The 23,288-nt window shown below is 50.0% G+C and overlaps 1 protein-coding gene across 15 annotated transcripts in view; it reads right to left on the bottom strand.

The window, feature by feature from the left end:
- Positions 1 to 2,371: 2,371 nt before the first annotated feature.
- Positions 2,372 to 23,288, bottom strand: part of NCAM1 (neural cell adhesion molecule 1) — an 86,153-nt gene continuing 65,236 nt past the window's right edge. For 6 of the 15 annotated variants that reach the window (XM_048328752.1, XM_048328765.1, XM_048328754.1 and 3 more), the window contains 7 exons: positions 23,027 to 23,029; positions 18,142 to 18,266; positions 16,839 to 17,019; positions 8,454 to 8,661; positions 7,972 to 8,088; positions 6,225 to 6,992; positions 2,372 to 5,123 (listed from right to left, as the gene is read on the bottom strand). In XM_048328752.1, the coding sequence (XP_048184709.1) occupies positions 5,009 to 5,123; positions 6,225 to 6,992; positions 7,972 to 8,088; positions 8,454 to 8,661; positions 16,839 to 17,019; positions 18,142 to 18,266; positions 23,027 to 23,029 (1,517 nt within the window). In that variant the 3' untranslated portion in view covers positions 2,372 to 5,008. Of the gene's footprint in view, positions 5,124 to 6,224; positions 6,993 to 7,971; positions 8,089 to 8,453; positions 8,662 to 12,692; positions 14,248 to 16,838; positions 17,020 to 18,141; positions 18,267 to 23,026; positions 23,030 to 23,288 lie in introns of those variants that run through there. The other 9 variants (XM_048328755.1, XM_048328757.1, XM_048328759.1 and 6 more) reach the window with 4 other exon arrangements.

The raw sequence follows: 23,288 nt of genomic DNA, 5'->3' as shown, positions 1-23,288 counted from the left end.
CCCTCCAGCCCCCCAGCCCCGCTCAGACTTACCCCAAATTCAGCCCAGCCTGGGGTAAAGGAGCCACACTCAGCCAAGGTGATGCTGCCAGTCAGGTGCCATGGCCTTAACAGAGGGAGAAATGAGGGAAAATGAAAATTAAATGGAAATTAAAAGGTCTGAGGGTTGAGGAAACGGCTGCAGAAATATAAAGATCTAATAAAGGATTTGTCAGTGGTTTTGCCACCGAGCACAACCCCAGCTCCAGGGGCAGCAAAATCCCTTTCCACTTCTGTGGGAGGAGAGGGAAGAAGCCCTGAGCTCCTCCAGGTTAAAAAGGTGCAGCAGGGAACCGGGCAAAGGCAGGGCACGGGTTCCATCCAGCTGGCACGGTGGACAGTGACCGCGGCATTCAGGGAACCCTGACCCAGAAAGGGCAACCCCAGAGCCTCCCCTTCAACCCCAGCCAGGGACTTCGGGTCAATTGATGCCTCCCAGTTGAAAGCAGTTGGTGTTTTTTATATCAAATGGTCGGGTAGTGACTAAAAAAGCTCTTTTTCAGTGAAGTGGAATCTTCTGTGTGAAAATCAACTCTGTTTTGCCTGAATTTGTGAAGATAAGACAACCCTCCCCTCCCTGTAATCCCCAGAGTAAAAAAATTAAAGTTGCCCATTTGGACAATTTTTAGCTGAAATTTAGAAAAAAATATCAAGACTTTTAAATGAATTAATTGAATAAATTAATTACATTCAAACCTCAGTTATCAAGTTCAGGCACCCAATTCAGGCTGGGCAGAGGACACCTGTTAACCCAACGCTCCACTCACGCTTTCCACAGCCAGGCAACAGAAAAGTGCCTTTTTTGTGGGGAAAAAGCTCCTCAGTAGCTGTGAAACTGCATTTTTGTGTTTGTTATCTCCAGGAAATAAGTAAATAAGTATAGAGGGACAAAGAAATCAACTCTGAAGTGCTATTAGTGACACTCAGTTGGGATGAGGCAGCAGGACCAGGTGCTGGCCCTGGCAGAACAGCTAAAGAAGGGCAGACTGCAGGCATCAGCTTTTTTTTTTTTTTTTTTTTTTTTTTTTTTTTTTTTTGTAATTTTTATTTGAACACAGTATTCTGACAGAATGCAAAGTCAAAATCCTCAGTTAGTATCAGTATTTACACCAGTGAGAATGGGGATAAAGGTGGAGTCGATGTTTCACTCGGTAAAAAGATTTTTTGTTTTTTTCTTTTTTTAACAAGATAGAAGGCCCCCAAAAGTAGGGAATGCTGGGGAAGGATGGCCATGGAGGGGCTGAGAACAACTACCAAAACAGCCTGGTGGTGAAAAATGTGGGGTTTGAAGGCTCCATAGAAAAGTGTGAAAAGAAAACTCCACTCTGGAAGCTGACGGGCGGGATGCACTATTGTCACCTGTACGAATGGTGCAGCACGAGATGGCAGCGCTCCTGGTGACACTGGGGAGGGACACGGAGCAGCCAGGGCAGTGCCACCGGCCCCTGCAGTGCCACCAGCCCCGGGGATGGACACACGGAGCAGCCAGGGCAGTGCCACCAACGTGGGGCTGGTCCCTGCCCGTGGGGACCCATCAAAGCTGTGAGGCCACTGCTGGCTGGGAACGGGCTACTTGGACATGAAATTGAATTAAATTGAATGATTCCCCCTCGAGGGCGATGTAAACCCACCACAGGTGTGGGGAGGGGTCATGGGAGCACTGAAAGGAGCTGCTGGACACTGCTCAGGGTTCCCTCCTGGCTCGGAGCGGGGCTCACTCCATCTGCCCCAAACCAGAGCTTTGGGATGGAAGGGACCTTAAAGCCCAGCCAGTGCCACTCCCAAAGTGCCACTGGGTGCGAGGCTGGGCTCTGAGCTGGTCACCTTTTGGGACAAAAACGCCAATCCAGGTGGGGCAGCTCCCCCAGTTCCCACCTGGCAGGTGCTGGTGGAGGTCCTGGGGCAGGTTTTTGGGAGGGGTGCTGTGTTTCCTTCCAAGCTGCCCAGCTCTGGGGGGTTCCAGCACACACAGGTGACAAAAGCAGCCAGAACTCGGCACAGAAGGGACAAACTGTGCTCACCCACGGGGATGGAGGCACCAGCGCTGCCCCTGCACTGCCCAGCTGTGGCAGGGCCACGGCTGCTCTTCATGGATTCATTTCTTTGGGGAAAAAGAAAGGAATCCTTGGGACCATGAGCCCAACTTGCCCAGGGCTCCATGGACACTGCTGTGACGGTCATGCAAGGGCTGGACTTGACACCAGGCTTGGCAACGAGGCCCCATCCTGCCCCAAAAGCCGCCCAGGACGGGCGGGGAGCCTCTGCCTGCACCTCCATCGCCCTCCCCGTGCACCCCAGGAGCTGAGGAAAACAAAATGCAAGAAACCCCACACTTAGCAAATGACAAGACCATTGTTTTTCACAGCTGGAAATGGTGTGATGCCACTGGAACAGACTGCATATTCCCAAGGAATACATGGATACAGCCTCCACACCCCCCTCATCCTTCTGGGAACGCCAGAGTCAGCTCGGGTTGCTTTTCTCATTTAAAGGCTTCTGCTCTTTGTAAGAGTTGTTCTCTTTCTGTTTTTTTTTTTAATGATTTTAATTCCTGAATATTTATTTTTTTTGTTTCTCAAATCTGAACTAGCGCTACACCTTCCACATCCAAACTATGTTGAAGCTTTTATTATTTCAATACTATGACAAAAAACACGGTTCACACTAAAATAGTCACGCACCCACAGTGCACAAGCTTGCAGATCTAAAGTAGAATTAAAAAAAAAAAAAGAAAACAAAAGGGAAAATAAAAATAAAAATAAAAATTTAAAAAAAAAGGGAAATAAAACCCAAAACCCCAACAGGAGGAACATCTCTATACAATGGGCTGGTCTCTCCCTACATTCCTCTGCCTTCCTTCTGCTCAAAGCTCCTTTTCACCCCCAAATCTCAGTGTTGCTCCACGATTCCTGATAATAAATCCAATTAATCAGCTCTCCCACCCCTAAATCTGTGTTTCTCCATGATTCCTGATGATAAATCCCATTGATCAGCTCCCCCCATCCATCATTTAACCCAGGGGCTGCCTCACCCCCTTCCCCAGCTCTGCAGGGTGCCAGGGGACATCCCTGGCACCGAGTTCCAGCCCCTGCTCCCGACTGCAGGAGTTGGGTCCTGCAGGGCACAGACCCAGCACACAGGAGGGGATGGGATGCACCAGGAGGGTCCCTTGGGAGGGACCTCCAAGGATCACCTGGTGGAGCTGCACCTGCAGGAAGGGAAGGGGCTGGAATCTGCCCAGCGCCTTTGGGCAAAAACATCTTTGCTTTTATTTTGGCTTTTTTTTTTAGGGTCAGAGGGCATGGTATTTACTGAAAGTGGTATTTTCTGAAAACTGGTATTTACTGAAACTTGAATTTACTGAAACTGGAGTAGTTTTCTGAAATGGGGATTTTCTGAAATCGGTGTTTACTGAAATTGGGATTCTCTGAAACTGATGTTTTCTGCAACTGGAATTTTCTGCCACTGGAATTTTCTGCCATGATCAGGAGGGATTGATTTGGTCACACACCTGAGCCCAGACCAGCCCAAACTGTACAACCTCCCTTGTGCTCCTCAGAGCTCCGGGAGGGTTCCGTGAAGGAAAGGGGAGAATGTCCTAAAAAAGCAGAGATGGTATTTCTCTTATGCAGTCAGGCCCAGGTCCAGCAAGGGACTTCAAACTAAATTTAAGCACAGAAGGATTTTCTCCAGCAACTCCCTCACCCCAAGCAGAACCTGGGGATTGCTGGCTAAAGCCCTTGACTGGTGGCAAGTGGTTTGAACACCCCCACCCCCCAAAAAAACCCCAAACCAAACCCCAGCATCGCTTTTCTTCTTACTCCAGTAAGAAATAATAATAATAATAATAACAATAATAATAATAATAACAATAATTAAGAAAAGAGAAAAGGGGAAACGACTACTGTAAACATCCACGGTTGAAAATGTCTCCCTTTGCAAAGCAAGCATGCTGCTACCCTAGTGTCTACAGGACTGGATTTACTGAAAAACCAAAAAAAAAAAACCAAAAAAAACAAAAAGAAGAAAAAAAGGCAGCTATTTTACACATCCATTTCAACACAACAAAAGTTAAAAAAATATCTGTCAATTGTAAACACTGGAAAGAACCCAAGTTGGCAAAACAAAACAAAACCAAAAATTGAACGTAAAATTTAAAAAGAAATGTAGAGTCTGAATACTGCAAATTGAAATACATCCCCCGAAGCTGCAATTTTGGCATTCTTCCTAAAAAATAGATAATAATAAACCCCAAATAAAGGTCTAACGTGGCGAGCAGGATTCAGTCACAAAGAGCTCGAGACACTTTGCATACTGACCAGATACAAGGTGAACAGAAATTATAACTTATTTATGAGGCTTTACATATTTCAAACTCGACTGAAAAGTATAAAAATAAATTGTGGACTTTGTTCTTTAAGCACCAGCTGTGCCCAGCAGCACAGTGGTTATCTCTGCTATACTAACAAAGGAAACAACAGGGTCTCTTTTCATTTTTTTTTTGTCTTTTTTTGTGGTTTTTTTTTGTGTCTAGGACTACTTGATTTTGAGCTTCCCAGCCACACTGCAACCAGCATTGCAATTTTTGCTTGTTTGAATATACACAGGGCCAGCTGAGCCCTGATTTGGTGACGGGTTTAACCCTGTTTTTAACATGTTTTACTTTTTCAAAGCAAGTGCACAACAAATAGAACCTTTCTAGAAATCTCAAAGAAACCAAGAAACAAAAATCAAAAAAACCCAAAAAAAAAAAAAAAAAAAAAAACCAAACCAAAAACAGAAGAAGAGAGAAAAAAAAAAAAGGAAAAAAGAGACATTCCCTCCCTCCCCCCATTTATGCATTTTCTGGTTGGTTGGTTGTTTTTCTCTTTTAAAAAAAGGCAACAGACACTAGAGGAATGAGATGGGTGTGTGGGTTGTGATTTCAATGCTCGGGTGAAGGTTTCTGCCGTCCCCTCTGCCGGTGCTGATCATGCTTTGCTCTCGTTCTCATTTGTTTGTGTGGCTTCGTTGGGCACCGTCTTCACTTCTGCGGGAGGGCTCTTCCTGTCCGGCACGGCGCCTTTGTCCTCTGCGGGCATTTTCCTGGGGAGAGGCAGCAAAGGGCACAGTTTAGAGGCACGGAAACACCGCCTGGGCCGAGCTAGCCACAGCGAGAGAGCGTCTGTCTGGAAACAAATCGCCCTGAGAGAGCAAAACCAGCATTTCCTGAGGCAGGACTAAGGAACACCAAGCTCAGCTCCCCCACCCTGGGTCATTTAGTTCTAGATTAACCTTTCTTTTGGCTTCTCCTGCCCTGGGTTGGCTCAGGGCTCAGCTGCAGGGGTGCGAAAAGGAGCAGCAGGACAAACTCACACGGCTGCAGAAGGATTTGGCTTTGGCACCCGAACTCCCTGCTCACACAGCCTGACACCTGAGCAGCAATCCCCTTTTTTGTGCTCCTACAGGAAGCCAGTCCTGAATTCCCCAGGATGCTGCAGGAAGGGGAACGTGGAAGATGGGAATTCTGTCACAGCCATTTTCACAAGTGGGAGGGAGGTGACCACCCTGAGAGGTGACAACTGCCAGCCCAGGCAGTCCAACATCTGCAGCACAGCTGGGACCCTGCCCCAGCCCCCAGGTGCTGTTTTCACTCTCCTGCCCAACTCAGGGTGCTGCCTGTCTCAGCCAGGCTCACACTGCCCCAGCCTCCTCCTGCCAGCTTGGGGACAACTCCAGAGGCTCCAACGCTGTCACCTTTCCACAGGGCACTGGTTGCTGCCCAGCCTGACACTGAGTGAGTCCTGAAGCTGCTCTGACCTGCCAGGACATGGGATTTGGGGGGTTGTGCTCATTGACCTGCAGGACCTCAGCACTCTGAGGAAAGCTCTTCCTTTTACACCAAACTGGACTACTTCTGATCTCTTCCATGAAAGAGTAACCCAGGACAGAAAAAGCTGCACCAGAGCCTAAAGAGCAACACGTTTCTGATAAATCCCCAGCTCCCCTTCCTCTGCCTCCCTGGCACAGCCTACTCCTGCTCTCCTCCTGGCACCTTCCAAGCCAAGCCCTGTGGGCTCTCGGGTGAGTTAGTTGGCTCAGGAAACAGTGAGATTAGTCAAGAGAACACCCAACAGAGGACACAGCACAGCACCAGGGCACGAGGGACACAGCACACAACCAACACAAGAGTAAAGGCGGCCGTACTCGGTGCTTGCGGGCGCGGCGGGGGCAGAGCTGTCTGCAGCGGCAGCAGCAGGCTCGGGGACTTGCCCACCAGCCCCGCTGGCAGCAGGAGGAGTAGCAGTGCCAAGAGCTGCAAAAACATCCTTTGCAAGATCAATGTCTGGTGGCTTGAAGGTCCCTTCGTCCATTTTAAAGTCCTCGTTCTGCGAGGGGTTGGCGGCGCTGCCCGAGGCAGCCTCGCTCTTCACGTTGCTCGGGTTCTTGGGGGTCTCTGCTGGACTCTTCACTGTGCTGGGCTGCACAGGCTCCTTCTCGGGGCTCTTGGCCACCTCCTGCTTGGGCTCTGAGGGAGCTGGAGGGCTCGTGAGGTTGGCAGGGCTGGGGGCGGCCGGCTTGTTCCCGGCTTTGGCGGCGTCGGCCACCGCGGTGCTGGGGCTGAGCACGGCCTGCCCCGGCAGGACACCTGAAGACAAATTACTGGTGGCTGGAGCAGAGCTGGGGGTATCGCTGAGATCAACAAGAGGGGCCACTTTGGGGGTGGAGGAGGGCGGCGATGCCGCCAAGGCGGCGGCCGTGCCTTTGGCCGGGGTGGCCTGGCCGGGGGCCGTGGCGTTGGCGTCGGGAGTGGCCGTGGCCGGCGGGGCAATGCTGGAGGTCAGCGTGGTGGTCTCGCTGGTGGGGCTGTTCTGGGCAGTGGCAAAGGTTTCAGTGATAGTGTCAGAGTTAGTGGTGCCCGTGGTGACAGAAGGCAGCATGTCCTCCACGGTGGCCGCAGTGTCGGCGGGGTGCCTGCGAGGGGGACACGGGGACGAGAGAGAGAGAGAGAAAGAGAGAGAGAGAGAGACAATGAAGCCCCGAAACGACAGCAGGGAGAGGGGGCAGAGAGGGAGAGTGAGGACAGCACACACACGGGACATGGAGAGGGACTCAGGAGCAGAGACTTGCAGAGGTCAGACATGCAAAGGGAGCGAGGCTGGGATGGCTGAGGATAATCAGGAAGAGAGAAAAAGCCAAGAGGACATGACCTGCAGGAATGGCTTGCTCGTGTGCAGTGTATGGGCTGAGGCAAATGGGATCCTGTCAGCTTGCAGAGACTCTTCTCTCCTCACCTAAAACTTTCCTCTCAGCCTCTGCCCCTGACCTCCCCAGGCAGCTCTCTGCCAACTCCCTGAGCCTGCAGCCCTGTGCCACCTGTCACCAACACCACACGGCCCCAGCGTGGGCCCCTGAACCCAACCCCTCACCTTGTCCCGTCCTGCTGCTGCAGGTTTGTCTGAAGGCCTGCACAGCCCTCATCAAACCTCAACTTCTTTTCTCCCACGCACATTAATGCAGACTCAGGCCCCAGTTCAGCTCTCAATTCTCTCTCAGAATGCTCGGCCTTGCCGTGACTCCACATCCAGGGCTCAGCTCCTGGGGAGGATCTCTCCCCATGGGTTCAGGCTCTCACCCAGCACTGCTGGGACAGGGTTCACGCAGGGCTCGCTGCCAGCTGGGGCTGATTTTGCTCTGGATCCTTTGCAGTGACCCTGGACAGCGCTGGACCTCCACACTGGACAGGCTGGCAGAGGAAACACTGCTTCCTTCCCCTTTCCCTTCCAGTGCTGGAAACAGGAGTCACTGAAGCTTGAGAGGAGGAACCTCCTCACTGGCATGTGGAGATTTTACCTTTCTTCCTCTCTTCCTGCCCTAACTCGTGTTCCTGAGGGATTAGGGCAGCTGAGGGCAATGCAGTGACCCTGTGCTAGGGCTGGCTAAGGCCACATACTCTGGCTCTGTCAGCGGGGTGGTCTCGTTGGGCTCCGTGTGCTTCCCCCCATCGTGGTTGGGGGTCCTCTCTTCCTCCGTCCGCACCTCCACGATGGGCTCCTTGGACTCATCCTTCCTGTAATGAGGGAATGGCATGGGGAGGGATGGGCTCCTCCTGCAAAGACAGGCTGCAAACGCCCACAGTGAGAGAGACACGCGGGGCTGAGCGGGGAGCGCTCCTTGGGGTCACTCCTCCTTCCCCAGCACACAACTCCGGGGTGATGTCCAGCACTGGGCTGTCCAGCACTGAGGCCACCTATTTGATGGCTACCAACAGGAATGAGACAAAAAACCAGAGGAACAACTCCAGAAACACCTTCCTGGAAGCACAAAGCAAAACCCCAGCACCCTCCCCACAGAGATGAGGGCCCACAGCTTCCTGAGGCAGCTCCTTTTCCGTGAGCTGAGCACAGAGGGAGGGATGTGAGGGGCAGTACTCACGAGAAGGCCGCTTTCCCCTCCTCCATGTCCTTGCCCTTGGCCCCCGGGCCGGATTTGCCGCACAGGTTGACGGCGATGCACATGAGCAGCCCACACTTGTTCAGGAAGTAGCAGGTGACATCCACGGCCACCAGCAGCGCCACGAAGACCACCACGAGGATGCCAATGATGGCAGCAGTGCCCAGGCCTGAGGCAGGGCTAGTGCTGGCTTCAGAGACCAAGGGAGAGAAGAGAGAAGGCGCTCGGGTTAAACGCTGGGGGTATCAGGGCTCAGATTTGGCTGCACTTTAGTTGCTTTTAGGAAGTCCACCCTCTCTCTAGCAGCCCTGTGCAGTAACCAGTGCTTTTTCCTACAGACCATTTCCCTGAAAGGATGGGCCTGATGGGGCTTTTCCCACCCCTGTTGGAATAAAGCCTGAAGAGCAAACTGCAGAATCCTCTCCTGCTGTGCACACCCCCAGCAGGGCTCCTGCTTCCCACCTCCTCCTCCTCCTCCTCCTCCTCAAGAGGAAGGGCCAGAGTGGCTCTGGCACTGCCAGTCTGGCCCAAGAACCAGTGGAAGCAAAGCCCAGACTCTGCAGCAGGATTTTTCCTGGTGGGATACAAAACACTGGGCGATGCTCAGTGCTGGTGAGCCCCTGAGGTGGTGAAACTGAGGTAAAGCCCTCCCTGGAGCTCAGGTGAGACCCAGCTCTCCAGAATGTGTTCACAGCTCCCCAGCCTCTTACTACCACAGCCCCTGGAGCCCCAAACCCTTGGAATCTTCGCTTTGCAGAACCCCCCAGCAAAGCCCCTTTATCACCTCAGCCCCATTTATGCCGACTGTGACAGGTGAAAAGCCCTTCCCAGGGCTCCAGACAGAGCCACACCCTCTGCCACGCATCTTTTTGTTTAAAAACAGGAGGCAGAGCACCCTTACCCTGGGGCAGAGAGGTGGTGTTTCATTTTGTGACCCCGAGATGGATCAAGGAATGCAGATTCCAGCAGGGTAAGTAGGGAAAAGCCACTCTGAGGCACCTGACTGTCACTGGGATCACGAGTCCAGCCCCTGGCCAGCAGAACACTGTCCCACAGCCCGGTCCCTGCCAGCAAACTGCACAATTACATGAATTAATCACCCTCCAATGCCTGCAGGGAGTGAGGAGGGCACGGATCTTCCCTCTTTGAATGTGTTCAGGATCCTTGCGTGGATCATTCCATAACTGACGTGCTGGGTCACACTCCCCATCCGCATCCCCTCTCTGGGCAGGGGCTCCTTGGCAGGCTCCTAAAGGCGAGCCAAGGACAGCATCCCAGGCAGGATCACAGGATCAGAATTCCCTGGGTGCCTCCAGAGCTGGAGGGAACTGGAATTTTCCCCTTCTGGAAAATTCCACTCACACCAGAGCCCTGCTCTTTGCTTCCTCTCCCCTCCCAGCTTCTCCAGGAGATGTCAGCCCCGTCAGCCCCCCAGACTCCTGCTGGGACAGCCACAGACCCCTCTGTTGCCCCAAACACCCAAGGAGAGCCCTGAGCAGGTACCACCCTCCCCTCCAGACCCTGTCCTGCTCCTCTGCCCCAGGAGGAGGAGGATGGAGGTGGTGAGAACCAGGGCAAGCCTGCAGAGGAATGTCCCTGTTTTTGTGCTATTCTGGGATTTTACACCTCAGGCAACGGAACTGGGCCAAGGTAATTGTCTGCAATTTGGGTTTCTAGGCTGGTAAGGGAGCCCTGTAATTTGCAGGAACTTTCAAACCTTCCAAGGACTGGCAATAAAGAGAAATAATACAAAAATCCTCCACGACCCCATGAACTCGGGAGGCTCTTGGTGCTGCCTTTCTTTTTCCTTGTAAAGGAATTTTGCTGTTGCTATAAAATGCAGGAATCATAGTGGGGATTATTCTTTTCACAGACTGTCCCATCTGATTAAATGAAATTGATCTACAAATACTTTGAAGAACCATTCCCTCCATCCTGTAGCTGGATTTATGTTGTATTTAATGAAACTAATATTTAGACATCCCTTAAGGGTTTGCTGGGGCCTAAAACAATTCTGTGTACAAAGGAAATGGATAAATAAATGGGCTGTGGAACAGCAGCTGCTCACACTGTGTGTATGAAATAAATGTAATAAAAAGATGTTGGACATTTCTGACCTGATCCAGAGCACATCCAACCCTTCCATTAATCCCCTTCTGCCACTCTCAGGACTAAGAGGAATAACATTTCCACCGGTTAAATAAGGAAACACAAACCATTAAAGAACTTCTGGAGTCCTTAATTCTAAAGAAGTGAAGAATTTATTAATTACAAATGATATTTTCCAATGGAAAATGAGCTTCCTGCAAGACTGGCTTTTCTAATCACCCTCATTTACAGCGCGCAGTAAAATCACCCATCAGTTTTACTCTTGGTACAGAAACTGCCCTGTCAGAGAGAGCTCAGCTGTGGCTTCCTAGTGGGGTCTCAGCTAGAGAATGTTCAGGCACAGAGACAAAAAGGGATGGAGAGAAGCAGGGGGGACTCCAGGCATTTCAAAGGTCCTACAGGATTTGGCAAAAGAAAGAAGAAGGAACAAAACAAATAAAAATCCATTTGGTGCACCCAGAAACAAAACCCAGGGGAGAAGCTCTTTGTTCTCAGTGGATGCCAGCAGCTTTCATTTGCACACATTTAAGTTTCCTTTGCACGAGGTTTTACAGAGCTGCTCCCTCACACACTCCCCAGCTCACGGTGGGGAAAAGGACCCTTCTGTCCCAGTGCCATTCGCTCTGCCAGCGACACAAACCCAGGTTTCACCATCTGGGCTTGTTCCCAGGAGCACACAGCAGCCTGGGGAGCTTTCCCTCAGGACAGGGCAATGGGGATTTCCCAAACTCCTGCTGGACTCTGACCTCAGAGCTCCTCCAAGCTCTGTTGTTTTCCCACGACTGACTCCCTTCCCAGGGATGAAAAAGGGAGTATCAGGGTATCATGGAATGGTTTGGGGTGGAAGGGACCTTACAGCCCATCCAGTGCCACCCCTGCCAGGGCAGGGACACCTCCCACTGTCCCAGGCTGCTCCAAGCCCCAATGTCCAGCCTGGCCTTGGGCACTGCCAGGGATCCAGGGGCAGCCACAGCTGCTCTGGGAATTCCAGCCCAGCCCCTCCCCACCTTCACAGGGAAGAATTCCTTCCCAAGATCCCATCTAACCCTGCCCTCTGGCAGTTTGAAGCCATTCCCCCCTGCCCTGTCCCTCCATCCTTTGTAAATAATCCCTCTCTGTTTTTCCTGTCAGCTCCTTCAGGTCCTGGAAGGGGCATTTAGGTCACCCCAAAGCTTCTCTTCTTCTTCTGAACACAAAGAGTGACAACAAAATCCTCTTTTCTGGAGTAAACCAACTCTGCCCCAGCTGCCCCCCCTCCCCTCCAGCAGCTCCAAGAGGCTTGTATTTAAAGAGAACTTGTATTTAAAACCTTTTAGGTAAAACCTTCTGCTTATCCCCCAGAACCTTGGACGTGCAGACACCTGCAGCTGCTCCTGGTGGAGCAGGACATTCCCAAACATTCCTGTCCATGAAAGCAGCCAAACAATGCTCTGACCAACAACTCAGAGAACATGGAGGGACTTCAACAAACTGTGGGAATCCTGCAGACCCTGCAAGGCTCTGCAGCCCCTCACCCACATGTGGGAACTGCCCGTGCCCGTGGCATGAAAACCCCAGGGTTTGAGCATCTTCTGCTTCCAGGCCTGAATCTCTGCCTCCTCTCTGAGCTGACTTTTCTAAAAACTCTTTTTAAATTTTATTTTACTCACATCAAAGCCTGGGACCTTGAACATGGGATCCCCAAGGGTCTGACAGATCTCTGGTATCTGTGGTGTTACAAATCTGCACAAATTTGTGGTAAAAAAACCCCAGTTCTGCTCCTTATTTTCACAAACAGAAGGAAGCACTTCTCGAGTGTATTCCACGCTGCTGGGCTCCTGTTTGCTGGTGGGTATGGCATTAATGTCAGCCACATAAATGATGTCTCAGCTGCTTGTCAGGGCTCTGCCACAGAGAATCCTCCCCTGCCCTAAACCCCTCTCCTGGGGCAGAAGCACCTCCACAGGTGCTGCTCTCTCTCCACACCACACTGTGCAAAGTTATAAAGGTAATTTTAATAACTGTGATTTTGGTGAGAAACATCTCAGCCTCAGGCACTGACCTCCCACTGTGGATAAGGGGAAATCCACAAAAAGCTGATCTCAGATCTACAGATGAACTCAATGAGTCCAGTTAGAGGGGAAATCACACCATTTTTTAGTGTTAGGATTATCTTGCTGCACTTCAGTAAACTGCAAAGCTCTAACAAAGTGTCTACACTCTACAACACTGGAAATGAGGGGTTCTTGTAAAAAAAAAAAAAGAAATCCACAGGCTTTTGTGTGTGACACCTGCACCGAGTTTTCATTTACAATTCAGACAGAAAAGTTCACAACTCGTAAGGAACAAGATCTGAACAAACACAGCAGAGCATAAAAGGCAGAGTCAGACACGAGTGAGGGCAGGATTTGGTTTGTCCCTGGAAGAATTTTGTCAGGAAGATGAACCCCACCCAGCTGAGAGGGTTTGAGACCGTCTGGACAGACACTTCAACAAGGGAGAGACCCCAGATTTTAGGAGAGCATCAGAGGGGATGGATTTCCTATCACAAAGAATTCAGTGGGGTTGTTGTTGCTGGGTTGTTTTTTGTGGTTTTTTTGGTGTGGGTTTTTTTGGGGGGGTGGGGAGTTCTGGTTGGTTTTTTTTAAGAAGCAAAGAAAAAAAATCATCTGAAGTTTGCTCAAGGAAATTCCCAGAATTTGCTAACAAAGATGGTTCTACTGCAGTTTAGACCATGGGTTAATCCTGTCACACGCACAGTTCACCAGAAATATTATTAAGGATCAGTAATAATAATTTTGCTGGTCAGGTAACTTGATCCAAGCTAAGATTTTCTGTTAGAACAGCAAGGAAAGGGATCTCTCTGTGATAACACAGCAGTGGAAAACCAGGGAATGTTAGAAAAGCATTGGAAATTTGTGTGTCCATGGGCTGTGTCTGCCCACCTCCACTGTGGGCCAGGAGGAATCTGCACACGAGGGAGTGACAAGGACTCGACCACGAGAAGAAGGAAAAGCAGCAATGCCCCCAGTGTGATTCCCAGCAGATGTTTATAGTCAGAGCAGCACAGCAGGAAAACCTTCCAGACATTTGAATCCACATGCAAAAGCCCCCAGAGACATCTGGGCAATCAGCAGGATGGTCTCTGACAAATCTTCTCTTTCTTTTTACAGTCTGTGGGTTTGGGTTTGTGGATGGGGCCTCCTTTTGCACAAGATCAGCACCAGATGTGCAGAGAAATCAGTAAAAAGCAGGATCTTAAAGGCTTTCAGCATTGCACCTTCCTTTGATGAAAACAGCAAGCAAACAACACCAAAAAAAAAAAAAATCTTTCTTTCCATCCGTTTAAAAGGGCAAATTCATTACAAGTAACAAAAAAAATGTTAAAGAGAAAAAACTTGGCTTAAACCTTTTTTCCTTGTTACAAAATACTGACTCTTTCAAATTAAACATTTTTTTTAAAGTGTTCTGTGTTTGTTTCTCTTTTTTTTTTTTTTTTTGTCTGAACTGACACAATCCTCTGAAGCAAAATTATCTCCTTTCACACCTTGCTGGGACCCAGGCCTTCCCAAGCAAATATTGCTTTATTTGACTCTTTTTTTAAGTTTCTAACAGAGCAAAAGCAGAGTCACTGCAGAAAGAAGCAATGAGACAAAGGAGGACGATGCTGATGGACTTCCCAAGGTCGCTGCAGGTGCCAGACAGTGGTTCCCAGGAGGGGGGGATATGGTTGTTTTAAAAACAAATTTGGTGCATGTGGCAAGCGTGGATGTTTCCCGTGAGATCCAAGGTGACCATGGATGACAGACATAGGAAAGGAGTCAGGGGGAAAAGGGAGAGGGGAGGGAAAGAAAGGAAGAGAGGAAGAAAAAAAAGAAAGAAAAAGAGAGAGAGAGAGAGAAAGAGAGAGAAAAATAGATAAAAAAAATTAGGTCATAAATACAGAAAACATAAGAATCAAAGGTTTATTTAATCTCGTAAATTAAAATGGCTCAGGGTTCCAGGAGCAGCACGTTCACCACAAAAGGGTCAGAAGCTCAGCAAAGCCCAAAGCTGCAGAGCAGGGTCCAAGGCAGGGCAGGTGGGGTTTGCAAGCAAATGAGATTAAAAATGATGGCACAGAAGGGGCTCAGCGAGAAACACAGGGAAATGGGGGGCTGTGTGTGAGGGGACAACGCTGCCTTCACACAGGGAGAACAGGGAAACAAGAACAGCTTTGGTGCAGCAGAGAATGCACCTGCCTGTCCAAGCCCTTCCCCAAAGCTTGGATAACAGATCCACATCATCCTGAGGGAGCACCACGGTCTCAGGAACGCTCTGACTTTGCCATTCAGCCTCCCAGCTGCTTGGGAACTACTCCAATGCCAGGATGATTATTATTATTTCTGAAAATAACACCCTTATCCTTCCAGCCACCCTGAGGCCTCTGCACAGGTGAGGGGAACCAAGGACTCTACACAATAAATGCACATTTTACTGCAGGGAATCCCTGGTTATTGCTGTCAGGCACAGCACTGGCTCCAACCCCTGCACAGCTCATTTTGAGACAAAACCACAGAAATGCCACAAAACAACAAGGAAAGGAACACACAGAGCCTCTTCCTGCCACAGTTTGGCAGGAAAAAAAAAGACCTGTGGGGCTGCACAGCAGAGAAAAAACCAACCTGTCCCTGGAAATATTTTCCTCAGTGTTATCAGTGTGGGGATCAGGGAACACCTTGGAAGGCCAAAATGACAAAAACCCTGGAGAAAGAGTCACAAACCCAGCAGTGACCATGTCACTGCACACGGACACAGCACTTTCTGAGGAGCAGCTGAATTCCAGCTGCTGGGGCAACCCTGCATTCCCCAAAACTGCTTTTCCAAGGGCAACATTGGAGCAGCAGCCTCAGATCCCGGCTCCTCCTGTGCCTCACACCAAGCTAAGCAAGGAATAACTTCAGAGAGGCCAGGGAAGTTTCACCTGTGATAACCAACTGGGGTTTGCCCCATTTTTTAGAGGGTTCCTGCACATGTTACAACTGGATTTAAAGGGCTCAGAAGGGGAGCAAGGATCGGAGCTGTTGGAAATGAGAATCACAGAGTGAGTTGCTTAATGAGTTACTGAGGGTGCTTCCACCCGGAACTACGCCCTGTTCAAGCACCCCTCAGTCTCTCCTTTGCCCCATCTCCCTCCTCCTCACTGCCAGTCCCACTTCTCCAGCCCAAAGTCACCCATTTCTGTGCTCAACAATGTGATCTGCCTCGGCCAAGGGGGATTTCAGCATTGCCATGAGGTCTGAGCTGTTTCCTTCAGCCAGGGAACGGGCACAGGGGAGCAGGGCAGGGACTGAATTCTCAGGGAAAAACTGAAGGAAACTCTCTGGTTTCAAGGAAAAACATGAGACAGAATGAAATCAAGTAAACCCCCTCAGTATGGGCTGTCAGCACCAACCCTGGGGGTGCAGGGAGGACTTGACTCAGCATCCCTCTGTCTTTAACCACCACAGCTTTAATTTACAGCTACTTCAGCAATCCCCTCCTCAGGTTCTGGTTGCTTTGTGTGGGTTCCCCCCTTCCCTTTTTTAAATGCCCACATGTAGAAAAGAAATCCTAACTGTCCTTTCAACAGGTTGTCACAAACTGCTCGATTCCAGTTTCTCAGCCAAGAATTCTGCTCGCTTTTTGAGCACACTAATAAGTACAGTCTGTCTTAAGAGCTTCCAGCAGCACCCTAAAGCTTTTGAATTATTTTTCCCTAATGCCCTCCCCAACACGAAAGTGTCGCTGTTTGAAAATTACTGTCATTTGGTAATTTGAATCGAAAAACGCTCAGAGAAAGATTTTCACTGCCTCCTCTTCCAACTGCCAGCAAACTCCTGGTGCCTTTATTCCACCAAAGATGGACAAACAAGCAGGAAGGGAGATCTGGGAGGGAAATCTGCCTTGTGAAAAGCATCACCCTGCAGAGCTGAAAGGTCTATTTGAGTTTAAAGCGGGAATTTCACTTTCTGCTCTCAGGAAGCTTCTTCCTACCTGCTGCTCTTCCCACCTGACACAACGAGCCAGCACCCCCTGGGAACAGCAAGGCAGGGATTTGCCAGGGAGCGCTCCCACCAACGCCGTACATGCCTGCCACAGGTATGTACACAGCCAAACCCCTCAGCTTTGGATGGGGGAACCAACCATGAGAGAATGGGCTTCAAGCAAGCGAGCTGTCAGGGTTACTGGGGCACATTAGGGGCGGCTCTGTGGCATTAATGGGCAGCAGAGTCCACGGGAGAGGCGGAGCAGCAGTACCTGGGATGACGGTGGGCTGGGCCGAGGTGCGGAAGGCGTAGTGGGCTGGCTTGGACTTGCCCTGCTGGTTCTCAGCGATCACGTACACCTCGTAGTCAGCGTTCCAGTCCAGAGACTTCAGCATCACGTGGTCGCTGCCCGACGGCAGCCGGATCTCCGGCTTCCACTCCGAGGAGTGCTTCTGCAGGGAGGGCACAGGGACGGCGTCAGGAGCAGCCCAGGGCTCGGCAGCAGCGTCACCCCACACAGACACCCCGAGGGTGGCACCCGAGGGGTGCCAGCGACGGGCCAGGCTCTGCCCAGCATCACGGGCCGCGAAGTAAAACACAGCAAGTTCTGCCTCAACAGGAGGCAGGGTTTCTTTCCATGGAACAGGCACCCAGGGAACGTTGCCCTCTCTGGAGACATCCCAAACCCACCTGCACGTGTCCAGCTTTGGCACGGGGCTGGGCTGGGTGACCTCCAGAGCTCCCTCCAACCCCAACTATTCTGGGATTCAGTGAAACCATCACAGGCTGCTGGCTCTGAGTGGAGAATGAGATGCCAAAGCAGCCTCTCTCCTGCTCAGAATCCTGTTTTCTTCCTCACTTCCTCCTCTCATCTTTGCCCCATCACTAAACTTCTTTCAGAGGGCAAAAGCTGCAACTTCTGTTCCTCTCCCCCCTGCAGAAGTGCTCTTTCGCATCTCAGCACGTCAAATTTAAACCATCTGAGTGACAGAGATTTCTTTCTTCAATTCACCCCCTCCAAGAGCCCAGTGAGCCCGGAGCAGCCTGGGCTGTGCCACTGATGCCTTTTCCTGGTCTTAAAATCAAGAGGCATACACGGTTAGAAGGGGAAAAGGGATTTTACCTTGGTATTTATTTTTAAGGATCCTCAGGTGCACACGTCCAGGTCATACGCATCGAGATGTACCCCACCGAGCCTATCTCTGTGTCTGTCTCTGTGTCTGTCTCTGTGTCTCTCCATGTCCCTCCCCCCAACATTGGGTATAACATTATAGGTGTTACTAATTAGCAGATCTATCAAAGATTCCCCAGTGAGAGGCTCGAGTGAGCCCCCCTCCCCAAGGAACCTTCCCCTGGAGGGTTCTATCTGGGTTTACAGAATGTGTTCTGGAGAGGACCTTGGGCTCTGGGGCACACTGATCCCCAGCTACGAAGCTTCTAAAATATTGAGTCTCTTAGCTTGACAAACAAGTCCAAGAATGTAGGCAAAAAGCACTGAGAATACAGAAGTTGTAAAAGGTATAACAGGGATATAAAAGAAAAGGCAAAAATCTTCATGGCATCACCGCACTTACAGCTTTGTACTTGATCAGGTAGTGCCTGATGGGGGAGCCACCATCGTCCTGCTTGATGACGTTCACTTTGATGGAGTTTCCATCCTCTCCTATGTGCCCTTCCAGCTTGGGGGCGCTGGGTTCCCCTGCAACAACGGGGATTCAGCGTTATTCGTGTAAAAACAAAGTATTATCAAGGAAAAAGTACGCAGCAAAATCAGAAAAATGCTTCATTATCCTCGGCTCAGGGTACCAGCTGACCCACAGAGGACACCGTGTGTTTGGGGTATAAATATTTGCCACGCCCAAGGATTTCTTGCATTTGCACAACACCGAATCTCCGGTTTTGTGTGTGCTGGAATGGAGTCAAAGAGATCCCACCCTCCCCCAAGAACATCCCCAAGCAGTGACCAATTCCTCGCTGCCTCTGTTGCAAGAACTGCTGTGAAACACCTGGCAAACATCAAGAAGGGCTCTGTGGCTGCTCCTGTGGGCTGGGGATGTAAAGAGCATCACTGAAAAGGACCTTGTGCCTCTCACACAGACCCAGGTCTGCACTCTGAATTTGTTTAGGGGTTCTGGAGTTGCTGCACCAGAGACTCACTTAAATGAGGGTGAAAACACTGAGCAGAACCCCAGAGCACATCCTGTCACTCAGCCTGCACTGGTGGAACTCCAGTGGGTACTACTGGAGAGAGCTGGACCCCTTCACTCTTCTGGAATAACCATTTTTAGGAGAAAAAAAGCTATCATTTCCCAAACTGCACCCCTGCCATCAGCAGGAAATAGAAATCTCCTTTCCTTCTGCAGGGCACACTGATTTACAGCCCCATCCCTGCAACCCACAGCTCCCAAACTGCTTCTCCTACTCAATTCCTCCACACCACGGGAGGATCCCAATCCCACCTTGCACCTCTGCTAAAAATGCCAAGTACAGAAGGTCTGGTTCCGTATTTACACCCCCTGGATTTGTGTCCAGCTACTCATGGGCAGCACAGGCATTCCTGAGTGGCCAGAGGAAGATGCATCCTCCAACATCCCTCAGAAGTTCATCTTCAGAAGGAATTTGAAGCCCTTTCCCCGCCCTCCTCCCTTTCAAAGGAGTATGAGCACAATTTTTTGGTGAAATACCAATGGGAAAACTGTGAGACCTGGGCTGAAAGTGTGATTTAAGATGCATTCCCTTTCCTTGCACTGTTCCAAGAAGGGAATCAATCACACTCCAGGAGAGTGGGACACGCACATTTGTGTTTCACAACACAGCAGCTCCTCTGACGGATGTAGAGAGGCAACACTCCTTTTTTCCAGGTTATATTTTTGCATTTCCAAATCCTTTCCTTGCCTTTATCCCCATCACAAGGCTCCCACACACCCCCTGGACATTCCAGAGGTGGATTCCACCCTGGGACAGCTTTCTTAGTGTACACTGAACATAAAAAGGTGACACAAGGCTGGTTTAAGGCACAAATAAACAGGAAAGCTTCATCCTCAGCTGGCCATACTGAACATATCAGTTAAACAAGCAATTACATTTTTACCCTCAATCCCAAAAGACAAACAGCACCACAAGTCCCTGCTTTTGACTGTGGAGTTGACTGGAAGGAGCTATTCTGCACTAACTGTGTTGTGGTTAGGCACTGATAATTCACAGATCCCAGGAGCAAATACCTGGTTCTGTCACTTTGTGCCCCACAGCAGCTCCCAGAACAGGCAGGGGCACTCCTGGCTGCTGCCCTGGGTGAACCCTGAGCCACCCGAGACCCCCTGAGCAGCAGTGCTGAATTCCTGCCATATTTGTGGCAGATGGACAGAACAAGACCAGCATCTCCTTGGTCCCCTCTAGCTCCGAGATAATTAGTAATGAGTACAGAGATTTTGAAGTGCTAAGGGAACACTGCACTTGCAGAATCTGACCTTTTATCCAACACAGGCTGGATTTTTTTTCCCAGTGATTGAGCACCAAGACTAATAGGAACACCCTTTGGAAAGATGCTTATTTTTGATTTTAAATGTCAGAGATGCTGCTGTACTTTAGACACAGCCATTCCCGTGATTAATTACTTGCTTTGCCGAAACTTTTCTTACCTTTTCTTCACTCTGAATTACCTAATTTCTAGCTCCTGATTCACTCCTTCCTCCCCCAATACTTTAAATTCATTTCTGCTTTGAGAAACATTTCTCTTCAAATAAAAGAATCCTCCTAAGGGCTGAAAACCAACAGGTGGAGCAGTGCAAGCCCTGGTAAAGAACAGCTTTCTCTCCGTAAATACACGTTTATTTAATTTATCTCAAGCAGGTGGATGCAATCCAGACACAGGGCTGTAAAATTAAAACTGGGTTAGTGTGTCAAACAGAGGAGGAAGTAGTTTAGTGGGAAAAGTTTAGTCCAGCAGAATCAGCAACCCTATAATGAGTGAAAATGTGAGTAGCTGAAGAGAGAAGGTGGTCAGCAGCAGGTTAGAGAAGGGACTCATGCTCAGCCATGCATCCTCCCTGCAGCACGGGGCTGCAAAGCAAACCAGCATTACAGGGGTGCTTCCTGCCAGGGCAGCTCCCGTTCACACACGGCAGAAATCGGCCTGTCCCACCCTCCTCAGAGCCTTTAAAACAGGGCAATCCTTTAAGGACCCCACATGATGCTGCTGCTGCTTGGCTGGTTGAGAGCCAGCAGCTCCACAGAGTCCAGATTTCCCCTGTATAATCCTCAAATATCTGATTAAAATCCTCTCTGCGCAGGAGGGGTGCAGGACCTTGTGCTCCCAGTGACAACGCCGAGGGACTCGGGCTGAGCCACGCTCAAACTTCACCCCCAGGACACTCAGCAAAGGACAAAAGGCCCCCAGCAGGTGCTTTACCTGTGGAGAAGCTCTGCCTTCCTTCCCAGCAGCCAGGTTTAACTCGCAGGAAGGCAGCAGCCTTTGCTGGGAATCCAGGACAGCCCATCCCTGCAGTGTCCCTGCCAGGGCTCACAATCCAGGGGGAGCTCAGCCATCCCCTCCCTGGGCTCCAAATGAACTCAGGGTGAGTCTGATCAGTGAAATAAGGACTTTTCTCCAGGCTCCCAAAGCCTGAATGGCTTCCCAAACCTGCTGGTGAGAGGGGAGCTGAGGGCAGTGCTCTGAGCCACTACATTTCCAATTTATTTTTCATCCACTCCCTGCTAAGCCATTAGCACCAATCCTCTCCTGCTGCAGGGAAGCAGGAAATGTTTCCTGGTATCGTCTCAACCCTTTGGTTTCTCTTCAGTGCTTCCTTGCCCTAACACTGGTCTGTTGGATTTCACAAGTTCTTGTTTTTATTACGTTTTTCAGAGGGTGCCACAAGCACCGGGCGTGGGTACAACCTGAGGTGGGGGGAGAAGAGAATATGAAAAATCTGCACTTTAAACTGAGCTTAAACCCTTGCCCAGCTGGCAGCAAGGAAAGGTCCTGCATCCTCCCTGCGCTCAGAGAGGAGAATTGGCAATTTTGGCAGCAGAGGAATGAGGAAAGGGCTGATTTCTGCAATCTTTGAGCACCACGTAAACAGGACTGGGAACAGACACCAGGGAGAGCCTCCACGAGGGGCAAAACCACCGAGAAAGAACAGGCTGGGGGTCAGGGGGCACACGAGGGAAGCAAACAGCAGCAGCAGAAATAAGAACAAAACCAGAACGTGCAGAAACGAGACAGCCACGTCTCCCATCCTCCTGGAATTCCACCAGAGGGAAGAGACCGGGGACAGGGTCCTTCTGTGCATGCAGTCATGTGGGAAGGTTACTGGTGTTAGTTTTGTTTTCCTGGCAAACCCCAGCCTAAATCCTTTCCTGGGGGTGGTTCCAGACAAAAAGGTGATTCCAGAACTCCTGGATTGTAAAAATCCAATTGCTGCCTGATTCTCACAGTTCCTTGTTTGGCTGGGGCAGCAGAAAAGCAGGAGCTTCCCTCCCTCCCTCCGCCGAGATTGTGCACAGAGTGAAGCTGTAAAAATCACAACGCTGCAGGAATTGTTCTTCACCACCCCACACTTTGCTGGAGACTGATCCCATCTCCAGGAAGTGCCAGGGTCAATCATTTGCTTCTTGATTTGATGAGGATCAGCAGCTCCTGCGAGCTGAGCTCAGGTTCAACTCTTGCCAGGCTCCCAGAGACTCCGTGGGAGGAACGAGGGGCTCTGGCAGGAAAAGTGCAGCAGCACCTCTGATGTGAACTGTGTGAGCTCTGGCTCCCAGCAGGAACTCTGTGTGTGCTATTCTACAGTATTTGTATGTAGCATTTTATATAGGGTATTTTATAATAGCATGTTATATAGAGTATTTTATAATACAGCTCTCATCCTAGCTATGCTTAAGTTTTACTCACAATAAAAAGAAGATTATTTCTTAAATCAAATTGTGACACGCTTCCCAATAACCAGATTTCATAAGGAATTCAGGATTATTTTGGAAGGCTATTAAACATGTACAGTGTGGATGTGTGCACATATCCCTCTGTAAATGTGTGTTTTATAGGGTCAAAATGCTGCTAAAGCAACAGGAGAGAGGGTGCTCCCAAGATCTGAGCCCTAACCTCCCGTCAAATTCGAGTCTGTGGTTGGTACCCTGAGAGGCAAAAGGATTTTGGCCTTTGGTGTTCATTCCAGAGGTTTTTTAGCACCATCCTAGGACAGTTCCTTGCAGGACTCTGAGAATGCAGAAGCAAATGACTGAGCCAAGTGATTTTTTGGGGTTTTTCTCCTGTTTTCCCTGCAAGTTTTTTCCAGCTCAGTGCAGCAGCCTGAAGTCGAGTTCTTCCCATGCAGACAGTGACGAGCAACTCCTCCAAAAAGGCTCGGTGGGAAAGGAATTTTTTTTTTTGGAATTTGGAGATCCCGGAGGGGAATCCTCACCCCAAAAATCTAGGCAACCAATCAGAACAAAGTATTTTACCTTCTGTTCACCAGCGAGGACGACATCATCAGCACCATGCAAGCCACATGACAAATTCACATGATACGCACGCACATGAGTTTGGTTGAAAGGAAAGTGGAGGAGGTCACATGGAAAATACAAAAAAATTAAAAAACTGATGTAAACAATGGGCAAGGGAAAAAAATCCACAACAGAATTACAGAGTAAATAAAAATAGGAGCAAAATTAAATTAGCCAGCATATATCAGAAACACCGGGGGGGACAGTAAAACCGCCTGGA

Source organism: Corvus hawaiiensis, chromosome 25 (genome assembly GCF_020740725.1).
Source record: "Corvus hawaiiensis isolate bCorHaw1 chromosome 25, bCorHaw1.pri.cur, whole genome shotgun sequence".
Taxonomy (NCBI): domain Eukaryota; kingdom Metazoa; phylum Chordata; class Aves; order Passeriformes; family Corvidae; genus Corvus; species Corvus hawaiiensis.
This window is presented reverse-complemented; position numbering and strand designations above follow the sequence as displayed.